Genomic DNA, 27,413 nt, shown 5'->3' on the forward strand with positions numbered 1-27,413 from the left:
GCCCAAAGGATGTCATTTTTGCCCCAACACTTCGTGTTTAGAGTCCGATTTGCGCGAGGTGTAAAAGGTGGGGTCGTACTAAACCAAATAAGGTAAAGCCGACGACCGATTCAGGATCGACCCGTAACAATAAAACATTCCTGTACTTGTTTAGGGGTTCATTTCAGGGAATATATGCCAAGAGTATCGTTTTGTTTTCAATACTTGCTAAGGGTAGGGTTCGGAGACGCCAATACTTGTTAAGGGGTGCATTTTCAGAATATGGAAATTACGTGTTTAGGGTGCTTTTCGAGACCCCATGTTCGCGCATGGTATCCACTCGTGAATGGAAGTGGCCCCCCCCCCCCCCCCCCGGGTTCACAGCGCAGATCAGATTGGGAGTCAACGTTTATGTAAAACTCAAAACACCATGAGAGTCCAACCAAAAGGTCACATCATGGAGGTAAAAAGAAAATCTTTCTATCCCCGAGCATGGTCACATGCACCAAGCAATGGCACAATACAGGGGCCGCGGAACCGGGGGGCTGGGGCGCGGGCTTCAGTCCCCCAATTTTTTTCCAAAACCGTGTACAAAAACGTAAAAATTACCATGTGATTGTGATTTCTAGCATGGTAAGCCCCCCCCCCCCCACCTTTGAAAACCATTCCACGGCCCCTGCAATATGCAGGGAATATGAGCAAAAAAAATTGAGGGACCGATCCCGGGGGAGATATGGCGTATCAGGCAAAATTTACAACACGTTGTGAGCGACAATTTTCATTACAAAAATTTGTGATAGATTCTGACATAAAAAAAATTCCAAAAATGATATAATTTTTCACCAAGTTCTCTTTATTTCCTTTTCTTTCCTTTTCTATTTTTTTCTTGGTCGTAAATATGCGGGGGGAAGCTCCCCCCACTCGCCCCCCGGGCCCCGCTCCTCCACACACACACACACACACATCTGTATGCCACTTGCACCAAATAAAGGGAATATAGATAGAAAGAGTATTGGAAGAAAGCCGGTCTGATCTTCAACTCGCTATTAATTGGCTCATCTCATCAGTAAAACTTATGTCTGGAAGAGTTGCTCATTAGTATATAGGCAATATCAGGGCGATGCTCCCTGGGTCAGGCCTTATAGACTTAGTGACAAAAGACTACGGCCCGTATTCTGAAGTCAGGTTTAACTTACACCACGGTCTAACTCTGTGCTAAAATGATGGGGAGCCAAAAAATTAAAAATTATGTTTATTATATTGCATATATTTCTTATGTTTGCTATTTTATTTCATTGTGCTTTCATAACAAAGAAAAATACTTCAGTTATCATTCCCAGACAATTATTGTAAAAAAAATTGGGTGTCATAAAAATTATGAGTTAAGAAAAACTGAATGCTTACTGTAAGGGATTCGTGCCCCAATTATTGGCTCTCCGTAGTTAAACCACGAATTTAAACCAGGGTTTAAGTTAAACCCGAGATCAGAATACGGGCCTATATAGTTTGAAACAAGTAGATAAAAGAGGGGATATATCCGGGTCACGGCATTATAATTGCAATATAGAATGACTTGATTGTAACCCCCCCCCCCCCCAGCTCCCCTCCATCCCCAAATCTATCATAATGTCCTTGCGTCGCCCCATTTCTGATAATTCATGAAGATACAGGCCTAATTCCCCTAAAAAAATTATTCTTGCTAAGGTTTACCCCCAAAACTATAATATCCCACAAGGATAACACTGAAAACCAATCGAAATCGGATGTAAACTAAGAAAGTTTTTGACATTTTTAAGTGTCGCTTAATTTTGCAAGAGCTATAATAGCTATGCACCTCCTGGTCGGTATGCAAATAAAGCGACCGATGACATTTTCACTATGAAATTTTCTCATTATGTGAAACAAAGTTTTCTTCCTATATCTGCACATGTGGAATTACATCATTGTTTCAACATTTTATGGTTGAATCAAGATTTTGTCATTATTGTCAAAACCTGAATCGAAATATTGTATCATTCAAACAGTAAAAAAAAATAGTGAGTGAGGGACATCATTGACTCTCTCATTTGCATATCACTGAGTTGTGCATATTCATTATTAAACTTTTAGCGAAAACTAAGCCGAAACTTTAAAATGTCATAACATTTTTATTTTACATCCCACTTATGAAATTTGCAGCGTTATGCTTGCCGATTTTTCTCTATTGATTTAAATCAACATTTTCCGGGATGGACTTGACCTTTAATTCGACATAAACCAACAAAATAACCTTCATAAAATCTTCCAAAATTCGGTGAAATAACTGATTGTCATATGCCCCGGAATATGACACACAAAGATTATAAACGGGAAGCTGTACATGCATCAATACAGAAGATGATTATTCAAGGGGGAGGGAATGACACAAAAAATAACATTAAAAAAATATTGTGGTATAATTCGGATGCATAGCAACATTTCTTCGCTTTATAAAGAAAGTTATCTGCAAATCAGTATATAGAAGCTATACATCTCACCAGAATGACCGGGGGTTATGCTGGATTGAAATTTAATCCACATTCTCATATAAGAAAAACAATTAGATGGTTGTTCTCACGATTTGTGCTTGTAATTGAAAACAATAGTGGGGGCAAACCCGGGAGCGACGCCCCAGTCCCCGGGTTCCACATGGAAAAGAAGATTGCACTGATTATCTGAGAAAGTTTTCTCCTGCGGATTCACCTTGAGCCTTAGGACCCTGAACATCAATTCTTGACTTTGATTGAAGGTTCACTATTATCAGGGGCGGATCCAGGATTTTTCGAAAGGGGGGGCACATTTTCCCGAGGAAAAATTTGACAAGCAAAAAAGGGGGGTTTTAATAAAAAAAAATCAGGGTATTTCGTCCACGAAAAAAAAGGGTCTTCACTTTCAAAGGGGGGGGGGCAAACTTCTGTTTTAACGGTGTATACATATTTTGATTATGACTCTCAAAGGGGGGACGGGCCGGCTGTGCCCCCCCCCCCCCCCCCCTGTATCCGCCACTGACTATTATTGAACGTGCAGCCCCGGGCGCGGGAGAGATATTTTCGTCGGCACCGCCCACTTTGCAATCCCCCTCCCACCACAACAACATCCTCCGCCCACCACGCGGTTCGTGCAAAAAAACGTGTGCAAAATAGCGTCTACCGTACATGTAACATGGCGTTAATTGATGCCAAAATGTCTGGATATTTCCAGCAATATGTCGTCCCTCTGGCTGGGCTGTTCATTGTTTTGAGAATTCTGCATTCTATTTACTTGAAGCTCCATCCGATTGTCTTTGCTATGATATGTCCGATAGTGTCGAAAAGGCATCACGGTGACATCAAAGAACAGAAGGAAAAACTATTTTCTGAACTCTTGAACTCCCGCCCCTATCGCGACGACAGCAACCAGCGATTTCTGGCTTTGGAGATCGGGTGCGGCACCGGGCAGAACTTCGCCTTCTATCCCCCCAATACCAGTCTTGCTGTCGTCGAGCCGAATTCCAGATTCGAGACGAGTGTGACGAAGAATGCTGCGAAATACCCATCGCTGGAAATTACAAAGTTTTTGAGTATGGGGGCTGAGGATCTGAGAGGACATGTTGAGGACTCTAGTTTGGATGCAGTTGTTAGTACTCTCACAATGTGTTCTGTGAAAGACATCGAAGCTGTGCTTAGCGAGGTCTATCGGATTCTGAAACCGGTATTTAAGATGTTATATTTTTTATCCATGCTATATAGTTGGATAATCTGATCTCCTTTAGTTGTAGTTCAAGAGTTGTAGATCTAAAATATAAACATGTAGCCTGAAGTTTGACAGTGGACCATAATGGAAAGACAAGTGAAGAATTGAAATAAACATGTTAAAATTATTTGCAATCCATTCTACATGCCGGGGGGGGGGGGGGGGGGCACTCGACCAAAAAAGTGGTGGGGGTGTGCCGCGGGCAAGACACAAAAACAGGGGCCTTGGAGTTGGAGCGGGCTTATTGTAAAAAGGAGGGTATGCAAATGAGGGAACTGATGACATCACTATTTCTTTTGTATTTTAATATTGTATGAAATATTTTGATTTTCTCGTCATTGTCATGTGAAGTGAAGTTTCATTCCTCCCTGAACACTTGAAATTCCATTATTTTAACATTTTGTGCTTCAGGCAAGGAGGTCCTAATCATCAAATTTGTAAAAATTGAAATATTGTATGATTCAAACAATAAAGAAAAGAAATATTGAGTGAGTGACATCATCGACTCTCTCATTTGAAAGTAACTGGCCCCGTGGCCCGTTCATATAACTATTTTGTTAAAAATAAGCGAAACTCTGAAATGTCATAACTTTCTTATTTTACATCCGATTTTGATGAAATTTTCAGCATTGTGCTTGTCTGATTTTTCTCTATTGATTCAAATCAACATTTTTTTGAGATGGACTTGACCTATAATGGGTTCGGCTTTTGGTTTCTTAAAAAAAAATTATGAATCTTGCCCAACCAGGAAACATAAAATGCATAGGTCTACATCTATGTCCAGATTACACCTACCACTTTTCAGTATTCTGGGAAAAAAAGAAGTAAAACCAATTCTGTTTGTCTTGCTCCTTCAGGGAGGACGTTTCTTCTTCATTGAGCACACGGAGACACACACCAAGAACAGCTGGACCCATCTCTTCCAGAGGATCCTGGCCCCTCTTTTCTACTCCTTGGCTGGATGTCATATCAACAATACCTTCTGTGGTACTCTTGACCGGGCTGGCTTCGGTAAGGTGCAATATACCAAGATGGATGTACGCAAGTGTCCGCGTCTTTTTCGATCCCACGTGTTCGGATGTGCTACGAAGTAGTTGCCAGATACCTTTCCAACATCCTGGTAATTATTATTGAGGATATGTCGGGGGGGGGGACACTTAGCTGTTCATTTTTTCTGTTCCCAAGTTTTGATTTGTTCTTAACCCAATTGCAATTGAAGGGCTACTTTACTGGAGGGGGCCCAGGGGGGGGGGCTATTAATATGGGTCATTTGCTGCATTCAATATATTGGTAGTATGCAGGTAAGCTTGCAGTCTTGTGGATAGATCCCCCTTTTCATTGTTCTTCTTTGCTTTCAAAGTTTAAAGTTGATGAATTAAAAAGGAATGGGAACCAGTATCCTTTGGGCTACTCCTGGGCCCTGGCCACCAGACGATGGGTCTTTCAATTTTGTATGTATTTGGGGTTTTTTGCCAGAAACAAAATAGGTAAATAAATAAGTACATTAGACCAGTGCCTTCTTCAATCTGAGATTTGATTATCAAATCATGACACTTTTAATCTGAATTGAGGCACTGATGAAACCTCTCTGTCCGTAGACAATTTGCATGTTAAAAACCTTGGTATGTGCATGGACCAACATATTTGTATGTGTTAGGTTTCATAAAGACTTGTTATAAATAACAAATGCACATGTTTACTACCAGCCAATCAAATCAAAGGATTTCAGTAGCTTTAAACTGTTATAGCAAATTTGCTGTTATAACAAGTTTATGAAACGGGTCCATGATGTCTTTAAAGTATTATATACTATACACCTACACTTGTATTTGTGTGTCATTTTGTACCAAAAGTGATGGACGGAAAGGGTGCATGTTCAAGAATGTCAAATGGGAGAGCTTGCCCTACATATCTTACTTGTGGCGGAGTTTCCATTATGGACTTCTCTGATTTCTTTCAAATTTTCACCATTTTCTCTTTCATATATTCCTTTCACGCAAATCAGTTCATCAACAAGTTTCAGTTTCAGTTTGGTTTATTTTCATTTCAACTCAAATCTAACAGCAAAAGAAATCATTACAAAGATATTTGAAAATATATACAGTATGGCAATATGACATAGATAAATAAATATTTACAATAGACAAGTTTAGACCCCTTGGAAAGTGAATATTTATCTACTTTATAAAAGGGGTAGTAAAATGACAAAATAAAGGTTGCCAAAGTGGTTTGGTTTTTTTTTGTAAAGTCATGGTTTTAACTGCTCTACAAATACAACTTCTACAGGTGTATACAGAAAATGGGAAATTTGTGTTCTGAACAACTACATTCTGTCTCTATTCCAATTTGGTGTGTGATACATGTAGATAGCTCCTCTGTTGAACACATTCCACTGTATTCTTTGATAATGGTCTTTCAGACTCTGAATGTAGATTTTGAATTATCGTTGGTGTGAACTTTATTGTAGTTTATGGTATGTTTGGGTATTTTCAAGTAGAAGTGTAGAAATCAAAGATTTATTTTTAAAATCAGAAAGGGCATTGGAAGCCATATTATAAAGCTAGAAAGTTAAAATCTATTTTAAAAAAAGAAATACTAAGAAAATTGTATTTTATAATGGTTCACCTTGATAAAAATCAAACTTTTTTTTGCTGCTGCATATCAGATATCTCACCAATAAATCTTATTGAAAAAAAAAGATAGAAAAAAATTTATGAATGCCATTTGTCTTTATTCCATGTTAAAAGATGAAACAGAATGCGTAATCCTCACATTTCAGGTTAAAAGATTACTTTCCATGTGAAATGCACTGTGTGAAATTCATTTTCTAGTAATATTGATATGATTTTTTCTTCAATAAATACTGCATTTGCATTGATGTGCGCAGTAATGGTAGTACAGAGGTGTAGAGGTGTTGTGGCTCAGTGGTTAAGTCTTCAGACTTTGAACCACAAGGACCGGGGTTCAAATCCCACCGCAGCACTAGCACTCTTTGGCAAGGTGTTTATTTACATTTGCCACTCTTGACCCAGGTGTAAATGGGTACGCGGTAGGAAGGAATTCCTTGAATGCTTGATGCGCCCGATCAGGGTAGCCGGGGTAGTAGTACATGTATGTAGCAGAAACATTGGTATTAAGTGCTATATAAATGTTCCATATATTACAGGTTTTTCAGAACATTTCTAAATCCAGTGTACTATGTATGTAAGTGCAGTAATTATGAGCAAACTGCTCATTTCAAAAATGAACATCAATGCGAGTAACACAAACCAAATAACTACCTCTGATTTTGTGTCAGATTGCATTTATTTTCCAGTTCTGTATAAAATGCAATAGGTAGATTTTCCCTGTTACAACGAAACTGTTGTGCATTGTGACGTGACAGACCATGCACTGTTAATCACAAGATATACAATGGGTGATTGTTTTGGATCATGCTCCATTGATCAAGAGTTTAAGCATGAACTCCAGAGCGCTCTGTGATTTTCAGATTTTAAGGTACCGTATTTATAATTGTCCCCGAATATGTAAATGTGATTTTGAATAGGATTTCTCAACAGTTTTTTTTTTTGGGGGGGGGGGGTAGTCTGTGCATGCCTGCATGACTGAAAGCAAATCTTAATTGTACTCTAATCCAAACATGGCAATGGAATTCTGCAGTGTGATTTTAAAAATGTATTTGAAGCTTTTAAAGAATAATACTTGATCGCAAAGCCAGACAGGCATCTAGGAATACCGGTACATATAAGGAACAAAAAGACCCCCCAAAAAAACATCCTAATGTCTAGTAGGACCTGGGGTCCTACTAGAAATGTCAGTGATTGCAAGCAGAGATCACTCAATTCCATACAACTCTGAATGGTGTAAAGTGTTGAATCAGATTAGAAGCAAAACTTTTCTTTTCTTGAATTCTCAAATTGAAATTTGTTTGTTAAATGCAGTATATCATTTTTCATTTCATTATTATTACACTTCCATATTTTTTATACATGTAAACTTTCTTTTGTAAATTCTTTGTTTTTCAACTGATCCTTGCATATATGCATACATGTATTTTTTAATGGTAATTACATGATTGCGAGTTATATTTCGAACATTGTGTGTACAAATAAAATCTCAGATATATTATGATTGATTAATTCTACAATGTACATTGAAAATGGTAGATGTAACCAAAGAAGTAGCTAAATTGTGTGTATTTTTCGTCATTGTTCAGTGAACTTTTTCAAATCTGTTTAGCAACTAATATCAACACCAATCACTTATTCTATTTTTGCAATATATGCAAAGTCAAGTTGAAACAGACAATTGAGTATTTTCCCATGATTTTTCTTTTGTTTTTGTTTTAAACTTGGTTGTAGTACAGTTGATACATGAATGCTTCAAGTCCAGGACCTGTTGCAGAAAGAGTTGCGTTTAAACGCAAGTAAAAAAATAAATCGCAAGTCAAAAGTGCGCGCTGTTGATTGGTTGAAAATCAAGTCGCGCATGATTTTTGGAGTTGCGATTGATTGCAACTCTTTCTGCAACAGGCCCCAGATAAGTTTGTGTTGTTTTTTTCTTCATTCTCTATCTATATTACACCTTTGAAACAAAATCAATGCATTCCCATAAATCAACTTTCCTTGTGAAAATAACATGTTAATGTTATATAATATCCAGTACATGATATGTTTTTTTTGGGGGGGGTGGGGTGACAAGGCCATACATATATTACGGCACTTATTATTACATACAATGTCTACATGTACATGTACCATACTGAAATAAGAATACATGTATGTACAGTACTACATACGTGTACTTGTACATGTGTGTACACTGTTTATTAAAGCCAAAATAAAAAGAGGCTTGATCGTCACCTCTGTACATATTTATGCATAGAACCAGGTTCAATTTAACCCACCAGCATCACTTGTGTTCTATTTAATAATTGAAATATCATATTGCCATCTTTTACTTGTTTGTGTAATAATGGACCTTGTCACCTTGAGTGTTCTCGAGAACAAAATGCAGGAAAATCAAATTACCATTTGGTATTTGATGCAGAAAATGATAAAGAGGGAAATAGAGATAACTTGTATTTGATGATTAAGAGAACTTTGCATTCAAGCTAAATATTTTCTTTTCAAGTGCTTCTTTACACAACTTACTGCCTGAATCTGCTACACTGGATATTAAACTTTAACAATAACATTTCAATACGGTATATTACAATGATTGGGAATTTCCAGGACCCTTTTGACTACTTCAGGAGCTATTTAATCGTATCCAGCCCCTTTGTCATATTTTCCCTTGGTTGCATTCAAACAGAGGATTGTGTTTTAGTCCTTTACCTACTTTTGGCCCTTTCCTCGTTATTCAGGATTGTTAATCTGTTATGAAATAAGAGCAGAATGTGCCTGTATCTGTAAATAGTGAAGTTTTAAAAGCATCCAATGCAATTCATTTAATCCATGTAAAGAATTAAAGAGCGAAACCAAAGTTTATCAATCATGTGTAGACGAAACTATATGTATGTAAAACCAACATGCTGCATGTGGTATAGTTCATTCATGTGTTTTTATATAATAAATAAATCTTGATGTAAAAAATGCTGCATATAATAATTTTTCATGTCATTTGTCGAGTGTTCATCTTTATATTTTTTTCAAATAAAAGAAAATCAAGCTCAGAATTATGATTCATTTAAGGTACCCAACTTTAAGTGTTCATATTCACATGGTCTTTAACAGTTGGTTTACATGTTCTCCTTGTATAATCTTATACCACATAAACCCACCTGGGCACCATAACACAAGGTTTGTCGCTAAATACCAATGACCAATCAAGATCGTCGTTGCAAGTGCACTTTGTTATACTGACTGGAAACCAATCTGTGCAGTTCTTTCATACATGTACTTGCAATTCATCGCTAACCTTTATATTTCGGAGCCCTGGTCAGTTGCGGGGGGGTTGCAAGGAAATATTTGCGATCAATTGCAAATTTCAGATGCAGATTTACAAGTGATCGATCAATTTTAAAACTAAAATATAAAATCAATTTATACATGCTGATGCATGGAGGCCATCAATTACTTGCAAATTTTCAATGAAATGGATGAATTTCAATTGATTTTTTGACCTAACATTGACTTGCAATCAATTTCAAGTTTCATGCAATGCCCCATTATTCTAATACCCACTTGCATGTCATACATTTCAATACACAGTTGGTCCAATATTCCATTTGATTTGATAATCTATGGAATAGATTGAACCCTGATCACTAAGGGCACTCCAGTAGTCTAGTGGTTATGACACCTGTCTAGTAATCCAGAGGTTGTGGGTTCGAATCCCGCCCAGTCAGTGCCTGTGATTTCTTCACAGCAACCGAGCTCTACCTCACACAGCAGTAATGTGGGTCACCCTTGTATCGTTGGATGCAAAATGATTAACTTATTTCTTGTCAATACATGCATCTTGTCTCCTTTAAAAAAAAATCTGTTGAATGAATATGGGCCATTAACAGTTCATCTAACCATGTAGACCAAAAGTGGATATTAGACCAAATGGGTGTAGCCTTACTCGAAATTAGACAAAATGTGACCTACCACCAATAAGTCACCAGGTAAGGTTCTCTGTCAATAGCAAAACTAGTAATTTAGTTTCCAAAATTAAAAAAAAAAAGGCTTATGGGCAATTTCGTAAAATATGTACGTCCGATCCCCTATATTTGGGACCTTCATGAAATTTTCTGTCGCTGATTTTTGGTTCTATTGACAGTCTGCAATGCTGTCAAATGACCATGACTTGGCCAGTTTATTATTGAAGTGAAGTAAGACATTAGACAAATGTGGGTCGGATGTACAAAATGGATGATCTTTTTCTTGAATTGCCCTTAATATCTGAAAGAGCAATTCTTCTTTATATTCATGCTGTGAAAATTTGAAGTTGTGAAGTTGAATAAAAGAAATGATACAAGAGTTTCTTGGACACTACTTTTTCAGACTGCTTGGAAGTTTCACTGAGATTACACAGTATGCACATATCATGCTTGAGTGAACTTCAAACCTTGCTTTCTCCTTATTTTTTAAGCTCTTGTTGATTTTCCTCTGCATATTCAATCAAGTACTTGTAATGGTTATTGTTGGTCAATTTTAACATATCATATATCATTTTAAAGCTTAGGAAATTCATTTTCAAGCTCAATAATAACTCAATATTCATTTTGGTTGACTTATTGTTAGATTTGGTGTGGCAGGTCACAGTGATGAATGGGTTAAATCAGGTGCAGATCGGGGGGGGGGTACAGGGGGAATGTGCCCCCCCCCTTTGAGAAGCAAAATTAAAATTTATATTGTGATAATGTCATTAAAACAATTGAAGACCTTTTTTTTTGCTTGAAAAAATTTCCTCCAAAAAATTTGCCCCCCCCCCGCTTTAGAAAATCCTGGATCCGCCCATGGGTTAAATGGTAATAGTACCAAATAGGGAAAAGAAGAACTGTTTGTAGACGAAGTAGGATTAGATGTGGGGGGGGGAGACAGGAAGTAGATGTAGTGGGTTTTGACCAGTATGCAATTTACCAACTGAATTACATAATGTAACATTTAGCTATTAGGTATTTATATTATATTGGATGGCTCAGAATGAAATACCATATTCCAAGAGTTTGGGCAAATATTCCAGGAATCGGCCCACACGAGTGGTGGTAGTCCATGAAACAAAGCCATCCAGTATAATTATTAGTTTCTATCCCACCTCCACCCCCCCCCCCTGAATAAAGAGGGAAAAAAATTTAATCGAGCAAGTCATGCCCTCGCTTCACAAGATCGAATTTATTTGTAGAAGGGCGGCTTACATTCAATATGATGCAGACCAGAATATGCGTTTTAATGCATCGCTAATAGTGACCAGCCAAATTTTGAATTTATTTTAAATCTTAAGGATTAACTCTTAAATCTCAAAAGATTTAAATTCAAATCTTTTAGAATTATATTTAAATCAACAAGGTTTAAATCTAATATTCGGGCTGGTCACTATTCGCAGCCGATCTGGATTTATGTTAAATCCTTGGAAATTAGAGTGTAGATAGATTGGAGATATGAAAGGAAAACAAAATGGTGTACCATGTGTAAAAGTATTGTAAGTTGTAATTCCATGTCCACCAACTTTAAAGTAAAAAAAATGTCTTTATCTTGCCAATAGAATTTTACATGTATTTGCTATTCATATTTGATTATTTAATCTTTTTCATTTCTAAATTGCCAGGCAAATAGAAAATAGAGGGCAAAGTCTGCCTTGTATTCACAAATGTGTCTAAAATGCTATACAGTGTATGTTATGAAAGAAAGATCATGTGCCAGTCTTTGTTTTCCTTTGTCTGTCCTTATAGGGTTACTCCACACTACAAGCTGATTTATTAGGATAAGAATTATGATAGAATATGAGTAGACTAATGCTTTCTTTTAATAAAGATAAGAATGAAAATAATACTTATGTCATTTTAAAGTTGAAATGTTTTCTGGGAATGGACATGTGTGAGCTGATGGCATGGTAGACATCAGTTTTTCTTTTATATATAAAACAAAATGATTTCATTTTATTTTATCTTTGTAGATGTGCATAAAAGACCTCTCCTCGTATATATATCAAGTAGAATTTACACTTTCAAGGGGGGTCCAAAATGGGGTGTTTTTACAGTTATTTACATTCTTGGAGATTTTTGATCTAATTTCAATTTATTTTGATGAAATAGAAAACAAAAGTGATATTCTGACCTAACTTCAAGGATGGGAGGGGGTGGGGGGCATAGGGCCACTGTTATAAGATAGAAAGCATAGTTTGTTCACAGACTTCAAAATAGACCCTACACCAATGTTCGGGGGGGGGGAGGTAATCAACTCTCAATGATGCCTCTAATATTCTAAATTTATTTTCATTATGTTTCAAATACATACTCGTTGAGGAATGTCAGGCCTAGAAAGTACATGTATCCACTGTTTTCCCTTAATTTTTACTTTTGACATGTATTATGATGATCGTGGTGGTGGTGATGGTTACGACGACTGAGATTATGATATTGATGTTGGCGATGGTTATGCGACTGATGATGATGATGCAGATAGTAATGATGATTATGATGGTGATTACAATGATGGTGGTGGTTATGAATCAACAGTACTGTAGTCAGCTCAGAAACATTGTCAAAGTGCTGATGCGGGGTTTATCAACGAAACCTTCCTGTTTCCTGCGAGTGTATTCTAACATCAAAATTGCTGTCATCTTCTCCATCACCTTCATCATCTCTATTATCCTCATCACCACCTCCACCACGATCTTCATCATCACCAACATCACTACACTCTATCATCACTAACACCATCATCTTCATCATCATCATCATCAGCATTATCTCCCCCACCGTCATCACTACCAACTACCTTTACAAACTTTTTTTTCATGATCACCATTATCATGAGGATCATCATCATCTTCATTGTCATTATCGTCCACCACAATTACCATTATAATCATCATCATCATCACTACCACCATTACAATAATATTTATCATCACCATCTTCTCCACCACCACCATCTCCACCAACACCACCATCATCATCGTCGTCATCACCATCATCGTCATCATCAACATCGCCATCATCATTATCGTCGCCATCATCACCATCATAGTCATCATCATCACCATCATTATCATCATCATCACCACGACCATCACTTGATGTACAAGTAATAAATAATGGGATCCAACAAATAGAATGGCTGAGGATACATACTTTATTTCTTTAAATTCAAATCATGGCCGAGTATAGTTTCACTCTCACCTAGCAAAGTGATACGTTGCTTTACTGCTATTTGAAATTTAAAAAAAAAGAAAGTTCATCCATTAAGTAGCTTCGTTTACAAATAACAAGTGCATTGTACAATTGCAATACCAATGTTCCTTTTTTTTAAATGTTACTATAAGATACTACATAGTTGTGGAGAGCTACAATACAATATCTGGTATAAAACATATGTGGATGGGTGTGTGTGTTTGCATTGACACCGGCTTTACAACTAACAAACTCCTGAAAAATTTGCAACTACAAAAAGTAGTTTTGAAAAGCTTGAGATATTGAACAAAAAGCATTCTGACAGAAGTCATAATATCACAACAAAGTCATATTTAAAAAAAGGTAATACTTCATTCTGTCTCTGCAATAACTAATTCAAGAACAATTTCATTGTTGCCAAAAAGCATCAAAAGTTCCTATGGCAGTTGATACTCTCTGAATATTTCTGCCTGAATGAATAAAATGAACTCGCCATCAGATAATCTACAAAATTGTCTTTCCAAAATAGAGAAGCTACTATAAATAATAAAAAAAAATCCACCTACAATACAACCCTCATTCTGTTAGCAATATATTCAGCCTGCTCATAATGTATTGTTCATATATATACAGAATTGCAAAAAAAAAATTCAATTTGAAATTTAAAGGTTACCAAGGAAATTCAACACAAACAATGACTTCAATTGTCTTTCTGAAAAACATTAATTATTAATTATAAGCATACATGTAATCGTTCTTGCAATGGCATATGCAACAACAAAAAGTGCACATAAAAACAAATCATGATATATACCCAGTATATATCTTTAAAAAAAATTATGCAGTCATCATCTCTTTAATACACATTGTTAAGAAATGCAGTCATGACTTGATTGACATTTTCATAAGAGCGAAAATATGTACATTACACAAGATATTACAAGTAACAGGTACAAAGATTGACTACATTCTCTTTCTTTGGGCCACAGAGGGAGCACTCTAAGAATCATCAAATACCTCATCAAGTATTGCCAAAATGCATACAGTGGTTAACAAGTGCCACTAATCGCTGCCATGAAAAATACTGTTAATCAATACTCTCAACTTCATACACTTTAAAACTACACCAACAAACTTCAATACTTCTTTAGAAAAGTGGAAATGTGTACAAATTCTGTACTTAGGTGGGGTTATAGTAAAACATTAGACAAGTCCTTCACATAGCATGAATGGAAAGTATGACCATTCCATTTTTAACCATAAATATACACAGCACACACCAATTCTAAATAGGAATGTCTATAATATACCAGAATCTCAACAGGCAAGTAGACAAGTTACAGTGATTAGTATTGGTACAGTGTATACCAAACTGTAAACGGCATCCCCACCCACTCCCCCCCCCCAACAGTGTAAAAAAACATCTGATTGCGTTGTTGTTGTCTTTTTGCATGGTCAGCCCTCCCATTGCCCCCCCCCCACTTTCAGCTTTGGATCGACTCGTACAATATTCATTTAAATAAATATACATTGTCTGAAGACATGAATGCTGATTCCATCAAAATACATATTGTCTACTTAGTCTACTTAAAATATCTGAGAAATTTATTACCCAAACAACATTCCCATCTACCCTCAAGACCTTGTGATTTATCCCTCCCCATTTTTTTTCCTACATGAGTGAATCAAACCAGTCAAATCCTATCAAAGTGGCAATATAAGTTCCAATTAAAGTAGAAATGACCCTAACAAGACGTGATGAATTGAAGCCATGATATACCAAAACGATCAAACTGCATTGCACAGCATAGCCTACTCAGTCCCCATTTTCTGTCTAACGAAGTAATTAAGTATTCATGTTGAGAAAATAAATTAAATGAAAAGATTCACACATATCAAGAAGATACTTTGGTAATCAAATAAGTATAACATCCTTCTCTCAATTACAAGTAATAACACTCGAACTTAAAGGAGAATGAAACCATTGGAACAAGATAGCTTGTGTGAAAACAGAAAAATCAAAGAAACAGATCAACGAAAGTTTGAGAAAAATCGGACAAATAATGAGAAAGTTATGAGCATTTGAATATTGCGATCACTAATGCTATGGAGATAGCAAATTGGCAATGCGACAAAGATGTGTGATGTCACTTTTGAACAACTCTCCTCATTACTTTAGTATATATTTCACTTGAATTGCCTCTTTTATCGCATCAATCCATAAATCATACTGTTCTTTCTACATGAGGGCATGTAATACATATTTTTTTAAGAATACATCATGGATAAAGAGTTTGTATCATAAGAAAAAGCAAAGAGACATTTTGAGGGTATTTTATAGTCCATCAAAGGGAAAGTTGTTCATCAGTGACATCACACATCCTTGTCGCATTGCCAATGTGAGGATCTCCATAGCATTAGTGATTGCAATATTCAAATGCTCATAACTTTCTCACTATTTGTCCGATTTTTCTCAAACTTTCGTTATTCTTATTCTTTGATTTTTCTGTTTCTACACAAGCCTATTTGTTCCAAAAGTTTCATTCCCCTTTAAGAGAAGCATAATTGCTCAATTGTTCAGGACTTTCCATATGAAAGGCCAAGTGGCATTTCAGAACAGTCTGAAGTTTGAAAAATATATATATATATAGACAAAGAAAAAAAGGAAATATGAAAAGAATTTCAACATTTTACCCAAAAAAATTGAGTGTATGTGACCAACATTACAGTCATATTAAGTATAATAGCAGATAAATTCCAAGAGGACTTATTACCTGGAGGATGATCATAGAGCTGATTTTAAATAATGCATGATCATTTGTCCTTTCTTGTGATTAAAGGAAACCAAAACCCAAGAAAAGAAGCAATCTTATTGGAAAAAGTAAAATAGGGGGAACAATTTTAAAAAAGTTTCATCAAAATCGGTTATGAAATAAGCATGTTATGGACATTTCAAAATTCTTGATGTACTTTCTATGGTGATCCTCAAATTGGCAAACGTGTTTCAAAATGGCTGATTTTGTGGACAACTTTCCATTTGTTTTGTACACAAATTTTCAGATATTCCCCTTTATTTTATAAATTTCAAATTATCTCCTTCTGACCTTGACATCTGTGATGTGAATTATAATTTCCCATGACATATGTTGTGCTCAGAAGGAGGCAAGATACAATTTGAAATACAGAAAATCTGAAAATTTGTGTACAAAGCAAATGGAGAGATGTCCACAAAATCAGCCATTTTGAAGCACGTTTGCCAATTTGAGGATCCCCACAGAAAGTACGAGACTTTTTAAATGTCCATAACTTGCTTATTTCATAACCAATTTTGATGAAACTTTTCTTTTTTAATTGTTCCCCTTATTTTACTCTTTCCAATAAGATTGCTTCTCTTCTTGGGTTTTGGTAGCTGCCCTCACAGTCATTCATTTGTTAAGTCATTCATACCTTACAAATAGCTGTACGATACACCACTCACATTTATATATTAAAATATAAAGATTATAACAAATTTGTGTATTAGAGATTATTTCAGTCACGAAAAGAACACACCATCGTTAAAGCGACGCTGTAAACCCATCTCTTTTGCATGAATAATGATTTAGTTATTTTAACTTTTTTTTTTTAATGTACTTTTCATTGACATGAGATAGGGATTTGGAACCCTTTTTCCACTTTCACTTCATGATTCAAACAAATCCTTTATTCTAAAATGTCCATGTTATCAACTCTATCAAAAGTCCATCTGTCTTTAGAATCTTGAGCTTCTCCTCATGGTAGATACCGGCTCATTACAAATATCCATATGGTTAATATAGAGTCAAAAGAAAAAACAAATACAATGGCCATGAAGTGCAGTAATTCATCACTAAATCAACAACTACTAAAATAATGAAATACATCAATACCTAAATCTGCAGTGCATCACATCATAGTCTAGTCTTACAAACACACTCACTCGTGACACTCACACACACTTACTTTATGAGAATAACAGACTTTGTGACAATTACACTTAGAAATTTCCTTTTCTTAATGTCTTCTATCAGAAGCAGCGCTGAGGTGAGGGGGGTGGGGGATTTGCCCAGGTGGGGATATGCCCTCATACTCCTTTACCCTTTGTGTCCTGATTCTTTACACTTGAAAAATCTGGGAAGGTGATTGGTCCCCACCCCCACTTCCCCGAGCGCCATCACCCTGGTCTTTTTCAGTGCAAAATGACTAATACTGACAATTTGTATTTAAAAAAAAGTTTGAAATCTTTGCACATAATGCTCAATTGTGTCCAATGAAAAGGGCAGCACACTTGGAAACAGCCTACAACATAATACACACATACCAAGACTCAATGATGCATAATACAAGAATGGAAATACTGATTATCGTGGATATAACTTAGCATGCAGGGGTAAGGTATCATAAATAGAAGAAAGGTATTAAACGAGTACAGTTGTAATAACGCAATAAATAGATATAGCGGAATGTAGTAAAAAAAAAGTCGCTACATATATTAAGTTAGTACATTTTCCATTACAAACATGCCTACTCTATGTGATTAGATAGGGTTGTGATTATATGAATGAGGAAAGTACAAAGAGACAAGAAATCATTTTTTTTAAATAGAAGAAAAAAAAAGATATGGGCCATAAACATATGAAATTGATGAGAACTTGCAGAACCTATTATAAAAGTGGACTTTTACAGAGGATCTCCAGAACGCATGACCGTAAGACGTGGTTCGATCACAACTGATACAAGGAGCATCCAGTCATTAGTCTGTAGGCACAGCCTCATATTTGCCACTTTAACCAATAACGGGTCTGGAGTAAAGACCAGATGCCAAAGGCTCACTCTGTGTCAAATGAAGTGGTAGAGCCAGCCACAGTACATAGTGAATCTAGACTCACAGCTTCAGACTCTGTACTATGCACTACGCGAATTGCGTAAACCAGGGGTCTGTGCTAGCAGACTATCCAGTCATGTGCATTGCTACGCAGAGGTTTGCATTCATATTTTATGTTCAAGTCCAGCAAAGCAAATTAAGATGAACAATCCATGTATCTATCACAGCTGAATGCTTACAAATCAGTTAGCAAAAGTGCAACAGCGCCCCCTCCTGTTGATTGATACCCAACGTTGCAAACACGTATGGTTATAACATGGAAAGATTCTGTGTTAATAGCTCCATGATTATAATATGGAATGACAAGATACATACTGATTCATGTGCTGAAAATGACATTTATAGTTATGCAAAATAAATGTTATTTCTCAAGAGCTGCTCGAGGCAAGAACATGTTACCATGGTAATGCTGTTAATTCAACCGAGGACAATGCTCCGTCTGTTCGACGGAAATGGATTTCTTGATAATGCTCCAGACTATAATATTCAACGAGCCACAATGGCTTCCTCGATCTAAAACAGTTAGTGGTCTATCTTAAGAGTAGCCGTGCTAAAGCCAGGGTAATAGCATGCAGCGTTTAGAAACATTGTATATACATGTAATGCTGCATATTATTATTGTCATGTACCATACATGAACATGGGCGATAATTTTTTTCCTTAATCCCATTTTCTTGATATCAAGCATTCTATTCTTAACATAAAAAATGGAATTAAGAAAACGGCTTGCAATAGCCACTCCCCCCTACATGAGTATGTTCGCATACGCTGGCTGAAACATTCAGGTGTCAAAATAGAGCCCTTTCCAAAACACCTTTTAAAATATAATGTACATTTGCTTGACATTATACTTCATCTATGCTTTAACAAGTAAGTTCCAATTATCCTCCCTATTAAAATTGCCTCAATAAAAGAGATCATTTGTGCATGCTGAAAGAAACCCAAACGTTTAGAAAAACAACCACCTTTGGCTTAAAATTACATACATATAGATGGATTATATACGCTATTTCGGCTATTACATTTTTGGCAACGGTGGAATATCGAGGTTAATACACATATTGTCCAATAGTATGCTATTGCAATTAGATATTGCCAAATGCTAATAATAAAAAGTAGATTATCATCACAATTTATATCCTATAAACTTTCCAATATCATCTGTTCTTTTGTAAAGTATCATTGATTACTGATTTTACAATTTGCTACATATTTTGTTTTAAAGCAATTCAAGTATTAACTATAGAACATTTGGTTCTGAAAAAAAAACACCAAGTGCATTATGACTTATTTTGTTTGTTTTTTTGTTTTGAGGTCAAATTATTTGTATAGTACATACTGGCATACAAGTCTGAAAATTGAACTTTGAAGGAGAAAAATATGCTTCAACAGACTTCTACATCACGTGTATATGTATAATCTGAATGCAAAATTATATATAATGCCTGGCTCCATAAGACAATGAAACATATCAAAATTATCCCAATATGCCTATAAAAATTATGATCTTCTCAATTTCAGGATAAAACAGCTTTAACTTTCATCAAAATAAAAAATGCAGGCAAAAAGTATTGAATTCAACAATGATATAAAACCTCGCTTGTAAAAAATGGTCATGTATAGGTCTATAATAAGTATTTTGTTTATAAGATTGTAGGTAAACAAAGATGGCATCCAAATTTATCCAAAAAATTTGCAAAATCACTATCATGTCTAATAACAGTATACTGATAAACAGGTAATGAATGAATACAACACATGTCAATAAGATAAATAAATACAATTAATGGGAAAATAATCAATATTTTAACAAAAATTCCACAATTTATCAGCTGTTGTCAGCCCTATTTTTATGCGTAAAAACGCATATATTTATTGAAAACAACACCTTTTCCAGGCTTTTGAGAATTTTTTTGAATCAGGAAGACAGTTCTTTGATTAATAGCCAATGGCATATCTACAAAAATCCTCAGGGTAATTAATGAAATCTTGCCCCCTCGCAACATTTTTGTTTTGCACCCCTTGAAAGGGGCACCAGGGAGCAAGGCAACCCTGATGTACATTTTACACTGATACACCAACCTACATGTAAATCTATCTGCCATTAGTTCTGCGGTTTGTTAGTACCCTGTCTAGTACAGCTTCAAACTTGTAGCCAAGTTTGTATGTATTAAGTGCAACCTGTCTCAAAAGACTTTTCTGTCATCTTCAGAATATGATTTTTTTTTATCATCCAACTACAGATTACCATGAAGGATCCTTCAAATATTTGGGTGTGTTCAATATGTCCATTTCCAAATCTATTATTCAAAATACCGTAATAATTACACAACAAAGAACGCAAACCAGATCAGGGGTGTACCATTGAGTGTCGAAAATGAAAAGCTGGTTATACGTCAATTGTCTTTATTAAAATTTAACTTCCCCCATTCCCGGTCATAGAGGTAATCGTCTTTCAGATAGCGATTAGCGCAGTAAGCTGCACTGTTTAACCCATCACAAGAAAAGTCCACATTCATGGTGCTCAAGGTCGTAAAATCAGAGCTCCCGCGTTTCCAAACGTATCTTTTTCAGCATTTGAATTTTCCTTCGAGTCATGATATGAAAGACGATTACCTATATGACAGGGAATGAGGGACATTAAACACACTTTTGTTTCTCCTTATATCCGCGTTTTGTAATTGCGTTTTCAATCACAATTCATGTTGCTGTTTAAATTTGAAAATCGCCATTGGACACACCCTCAGACTGCTTTTCATGTTTCCCTTTTAGAGCAGTCATTAAGTATACACCCATATCTCACTTTTAATCATTAAAGCCTTTAATACTTTACTGTAACTTATTACCCTTTCATAAACCCAATTATGCGACTAATAGCAGCATAATTTGGTCGTAAAATTGGAGGAGGACCAGAGTTATCCACATTATTTTGATGCTGCTATTATCCGCATAATAGCAGCAACGGGACAAGATTTTGAGTTTATGAACGCATTTCCAAATAATGCAGATAATTGCCATGGTGCGGTCACAAGGTCACCCTTTCCAACACAAACCGCATCGGACGGGGCGTGTCCAGTTGTCATGACAATTATCCGCCTTTTTCAGGACAGGTGCTCGTAAAAATAATGCGGCTTATTTTCGGAGTTTGTGAACGCAATTTTTACTGAATTATCCGCATTACTCTTAGGCGGCTAATTGGAGGATGGGTTTATGAAAAGGGTATAATACTGTACTGTAACTTACATTATCTCACACACCTACAGTAAGCCAGTGGGATCCATGTTCATGCCAACCAGTAAAAAAGATAAGAAATGACCTCACGATATTTTGTGCAAGACTAAGACAGCCATGACTTCCTCCGTCACATTAGTAACATCAAGGTCCCAGAGACCATAAATAAGCCATGGGATTAAACATGAGACAAACTGCCAAGAAAAAATTTGATAATTACATGCAGCTACATGTTGGAGTTTAGTTTTGTGGTGGAATACACAGTGCGTCCCCCAAAAAGGCAACCTTTTTCAGAGATAGATTTCACAATTATTAAATATGTTTTTACTATAAATTTGATACTCATGGCAAGAGTGGAATCTCATCTGTAATTTCAAACCAACAGCTTTGCAAATCATTCACGCATGGCAGATTACAAACAATAAATATTGAGACATATCAGAAACGATTTGCGCAAAAACTCACGTACATGTATGAATCTAAATCCATTCTCATTTCAGGGATCAGTTAGAGAATCTTAACAAAGAATACAAAAGAGATGCAAATGAGCCAATCGTCGAATAAGCACGTCGTCATATCGAGAACCAATCTTGTCAAATTTTTCTGCACAATCCAGTTTTGACATTGAAATTTCAAACTCGTCTTCCTCATTAATATGCAAATTATTCGTCTCATATTAGGTAACAATTTAAAGAAGAATAATTGAATTATATGGTTATGTAAATGGATCCATTTTCTTATGAAGAAAACGACATGGGAATCCCAGTTTCCTTTTTTGTGGGACGCACTGTATTTAACTCAAATCGAAGATAACTAGGATGATGAGTGCATAAAAAATACCTCCACGCAAAATTAAGAAATTAGCTGGTATGAAAACTGACATCTAGGTGAATTTTCAAAAGTGTAAACATATGTTGCTTTAACTCCCCCACTGTTCTTGACAGCATTCATGAAAACAATGAAAGGTACAATCATGATTTAAAACGTCTATTCTAGAACAAGAATTTGAGTGCGAATGCACCCGATGACTCATCCTCACCTCTCATGTGGATTTTAATGAGAAATCAATCACAGACACAGATTACCTACTGTCGTTATCAGCAATTGAAATGTACATGTACAACACTGAATTAGAGTGACTAATTAGAATGACTAGACTAATTAGTCACACCTCAATGGCAATAAGTTAATGCAAGGTTTCTTTGGGAAGGAATTAACTGACTCAGGTATCAATAAGATGCCTTCATTGTCTTTAAAAAAAATGGATGAGGAAAAATCCTCAATCAAGCACAGGTACATGTATAGACAGTATAGTAAAGAAAAACAATACCAAGCATCGCATTCCGTATAAAAAGTACATCAAAATCGTTTTCACTTCTGTCATCTTTACCATATGACTTTTCTGATTAAACAATAATTCATTTCGACTTCATTACATTTCAAACATATAATGACAGTGGAACAACCCCCCCCAAAAAAAAAAATGTGTTTCTAATGTTATATTTAATTTTCAGGGGTAGTGGATAAGGTTTTGTATAAAAATCCCTTGTACCTTTACCATTTCCACTATTAAAAGTTTTTTATTATTCATATTTAATTATTACAATTTCCTGATGCCCTTAACACCGAAGTTAGATTGAATGCCTGATGCTGAAAAAATGTAACCTTTTTCAGATGATAAAAGGGCATCTCTGAGTCATAAACACCCCTAATTCATCCCCATCTCCATTGGAAAAAAATGAGATTGACATTTAATTGGTTTGTATGACTGATCGCATACAATCAATAAAGTCAGTTGTAAAAAAACTGACCTTTGATCGAGTGCTAAGATTAGTATTGTTATGCTTTAATAGTGTTATACAATTTCCATCATGTTTCATTGTGTACATTTGATTATCAATTGAATAAAAAGCTTTCAGATAATATAAAACACAGCCCATACACAACCTACCACCTTAATACTACCTCACCTATTTCAATTAACTATTGCCACATCCAATGTCATTGTATGTGACCTATTATTAAGTAATTTATTCAACGCTTCTTGAATGGGCCTTGGCAAGATCTCCATGAGGGCGTTATCATTGAGATTCCTGAATTACACCAATCACAGAGCAGCAAACAGATCATGTGATGCAGGATTGTCCAATCATGTACAGTAATAATCCTTGCTTTATGAATCCATTGCTGCAGCTTTTGAAGAATTAGAATACCTTTCTTTCTTGATGAAAAATTAAGAACATGTTGATAGTGCAGATTCCATGATGTATTATGTCATTATCCTTCCGTTTTCAGAAAAATTCTTCCTCCCTCTTCTTTTGACCTTTATATCTTTCCATCAATTCATAGCTACCGGGTTATTGACATAGACCCGAATCCATGGATATGCAAACCGACTTTAGTATCACATCACAAGCGACTTCACATTCCAAGCGACTATAACATTCCATATGGCACGAAAATGACGCACAATGTCAATGACAAGAAGACGACAACGACCAAACATACGCTATCTACAATGGCCCCCGACATCAATGTACCAGGGGGTAGAATATTCCTGCAAAATGAAAATACAGCTTCCAGTATGGAAACTTCGCAAAGAGTCGATTGTTTGCTATATGGTAGCGCAAGAGGAAAGGAGTTCTAAGCGCGTCGCTGACGCTGTACGGTCTTGGAGTCCAATAGGGGTAATGGAAGCGGATGTTGTAGATGCTTGACCAGCGGGCAAAGACCGCTTTCTCCGTGATGAATAGATGGCCGCTGGATAGCCTGACCTCGCTTGTATGGTAGTATGCACACTCAGCCTTTGAGGAAGGATCGTAGTAGTGATAAGGCACCTTTTCATTCGGATGCTCCCTGTCAAGTTGAAACATAAAGAGATTAATAATATGACTTTCACTATTCATATCTATAGAGCTTTAAAACGTGTCGAAACAATGTCTCCAAGCGCTAATACAGATATAAATTATTACCCTGGTCATCGGATTTTAGCTAGCACTTTCTCCACTTCCTTGGAACATTCCAAAATAAGTGTTTCCGAATTCAATTGCTAGGCATGATTCTACATTGGCTTTAAATACCATCCGATCACCAGGCACCATTCAACACCTGGGTGGACATCCAGTGGCAAAGTGTGGATTGATGCCATGTTAAAGGAGAAATGTCGTAACTATTAAATATTTTCCATCTGATTTTGATGAAATTTTCAGTGTACATGTAATGCTTGTTTGATTTTTCTCTCTTTATTCAAAACATCATTTTTCTGGGGTAGACTTGACCTTTACAAAGTCTTTAGCTCACCATACTTCTTTACCTTGTTAATCTACGTGTACATGGTAAATATTGACTGAAATCCTTCACTTCCAATCAATTGCAGTATTTTCATTTGAAAATAAGAGCACCCACTGATGACAAGATTCAATAGATCTACAGATAACCCTACTGCAGATATGACCCTTGATAGATCGTTAATAGTATTGACTATTGACTATACAGTTAAAAATATTGGTACAGTGATGAACTTGAATGATTATTACATGAATACCTCTGAAGTATTAGGCAAATAGTGACAGGCCTCGGTATTTGCTTGTGTACACATATTGTAAATTGCTAAAAAGGGTAATTGATGATTGAGGAAATACAGAAAGGGGAAAAAAGGGAAAGATGATAATGTGAGGCAGTGGAGGGGATTATGAAGACTCATGAGTGGAAAGGGAGGGGGAAAGGGGGGGAAAGATAGGGGAAAGGGAGAGGCTATGAGGGAGAGGTGATGGGAGACTCGTGAGGGGAGGAGAAAAGTTGAAAAAAATTATTAAAAGATTTTAGAAATTCTATCCTTTTAGATATGAGAATGTCCAATGGATGCGTCAATCTGGCACTGCTCAGTGGCCAGGCCCACGATCAACTGAGCAAAATGAACTCAGAGGATTTCTATGTCAAACAATAAAATAGGATTTTTGTTTCCATTTTTATTTTCACCGATGTGTATTACATGTACATGAAGACCGTTTTATTCAAGAAACAGTAGTGCAGGAAACTTCTGGGGCTGTATTCTGAGGTTATTTTATCTTTAAAACATTTTATCTCTTAAAATGAAATTGGTATTTTGAGATGACATTTTATCTCTTAGATAAAATTTTTAACTTTATTTTGCATATCTACAGATGATACGCAGCAGGACAATGCCTGCGTAGTTATGCCCATCGCGTATCTGGCCATTGCAACACGGATGATGTGCTTGCGCCAATGTTACTTTTAAGAAAAAAATTAAATAAACTTAAAAGAGGGTAGGGGCTGTTTTATCTCTGCGACATTGATTTCATCATTATTTCTACGAGAATTAACTCCAAATGTTCACATGAAATTGAAGAAAAAATATTGAGAATAACACCTTAATGTTATCCCTGTACAATCTGGAAGTATTTCATAAGACTTTTCCTGACTAATATTGTCTTTGAAATGATGCTTGAAAAGATGGGATATAGTCTTCAAAAAAAATTGGAGTATTATCATTTTTTAAAGAGAAATCTCTGTAAAGACGCGCAAGTCAATAAATTGACGCAATCTCACTCCTTTGCCACACCTCCTGGCGGAATGGATTTCTATTGGTTGAATGATGTGAGAGCTATAAAAGCGCGTGTCTAATTGGATATTGATTTAAAAATAGGTGTGTCTTACAAAAATGAAGATAAAATTGTTCTCGGAATACCAATTCGGAGGGATTTTAGGGGTATTTTTATCTCTCTGATTTTACAGAGATAAAATGGATCTCAGAATACCACCCCTGGACATCGTCACCATACATGTACACAACACCACTCACCAAGGGAATCAAGAGTGTGCCTCAGCATCTTCCTTACAACAGTAATTAGCATTTAGACTTCTATGAATATTTACTCCAACTTCATAACAAAGACCTGCTTGAGGGAAACGATCCCCCATTATCCTGCGACTTTGGTGCAAGAAGGGTGCTAATTCATAGACTCTAACACACATTCTGGCTCTCAACTACCACATCTTTCTCAATTATGGAGAAAAAGCATGACTCTCCCAAGTTTTCTCCTTCGTCGAGTCACGTAACACCTGCAGTTTTTCCCCGATGAAAGGAGATCGCCATGTTGTCATAAACGAATGTGGGGGACTGATAGAGGTAATTACAACCAGATAGCTTGTTCCATAAATTATTCCTAATACATGTACGTGATGGAGCTACAATGAAGAAGAATATCATCTAGAATTTTCTTTTCAACAAAGGTGATAGCTTGCAAGAGGCTTGCCTAGGTGAATAAATACAACAGTTGCCTGACAATACAATGTACATATAAATCCTAGATAAAATAATTTGGTTCGGTCTTACTTCCAACTTGTTTAATGCCAATTCGTCTCATTGCCCACTCATCTACTATGAGACTAGGTAATAATTGGGCAAAATTAATAAAAATAAAATATTAGACCAACTGGTTATGAGACGAAATGGTCATAGACGAAAGGTAAATAGATGAAGTGATGATTGGACCAAATGGTTCTTCGACGGAATGTTGATTGACAGAATGGCATTGGACTAAATGAAATCCATGTGGTGAGTGGACGAGTTGGCAATAGACTAATTATATAATATTGACTGGCCTTGAGGGGAACATCAAATATATTGCCAGCAAAAGAATCATATTGGCCCGAGTCTTTAGACGAGGGCAATATGGGTCTTTTAAGGGCAATATATTTGATGTTCCC

The 27,413-nt window shown here is 36.1% G+C and overlaps 2 protein-coding genes across 2 annotated transcripts in view; one reads left to right on the forward strand and one right to left on the reverse strand.

Moving 5' to 3' along the window:
- The first annotated feature begins 3,107 nt into the window (after positions 1-3,107).
- LOC121409539 (methyltransferase-like protein 7A) lies at positions 3,108-5,328 on the forward strand. The gene is made up of 2 exons (XM_041601458.1): positions 3,108-3,687; positions 4,587-5,328. Exons 1-2 carry the CDS (start codon positions 3,160-3,162, stop codon positions 4,821-4,823), a joined length of 765 nt encoding a protein of 254 aa, XP_041457392.1. The 5' UTR covers positions 3,108-3,159; the 3' UTR covers positions 4,824-5,328.
- Positions 5,329-24,087: 18,759 nt separating this feature from the next.
- The window catches only part of LOC121409551 (alpha-N-acetyl-neuraminyl-2,3-beta-galactosyl-1,3-N-acetyl-galactosaminide alpha-2,6-sialyltransferase-like), a 48,117-nt gene continuing 44,791 nt past the window's right edge, over positions 24,088-27,413 (reverse strand). Inside the window, exon 6 of the mRNA XM_041601467.1 lies at positions 24,088-24,539. Coding sequence (XP_041457401.1) covers positions 24,215-24,539 — 325 coding nt within the window. The 3' untranslated portion in view covers positions 24,088-24,214. The remainder of the gene's footprint in view (positions 24,540-27,413) is intronic.

The sequence above is a fragment of the Lytechinus variegatus genome, chromosome 1 (assembly GCF_018143015.1).
Source record: "Lytechinus variegatus isolate NC3 chromosome 1, Lvar_3.0, whole genome shotgun sequence".
In the NCBI taxonomy this organism is placed as follows: domain Eukaryota; kingdom Metazoa; phylum Echinodermata; class Echinoidea; order Temnopleuroida; family Toxopneustidae; genus Lytechinus; species Lytechinus variegatus.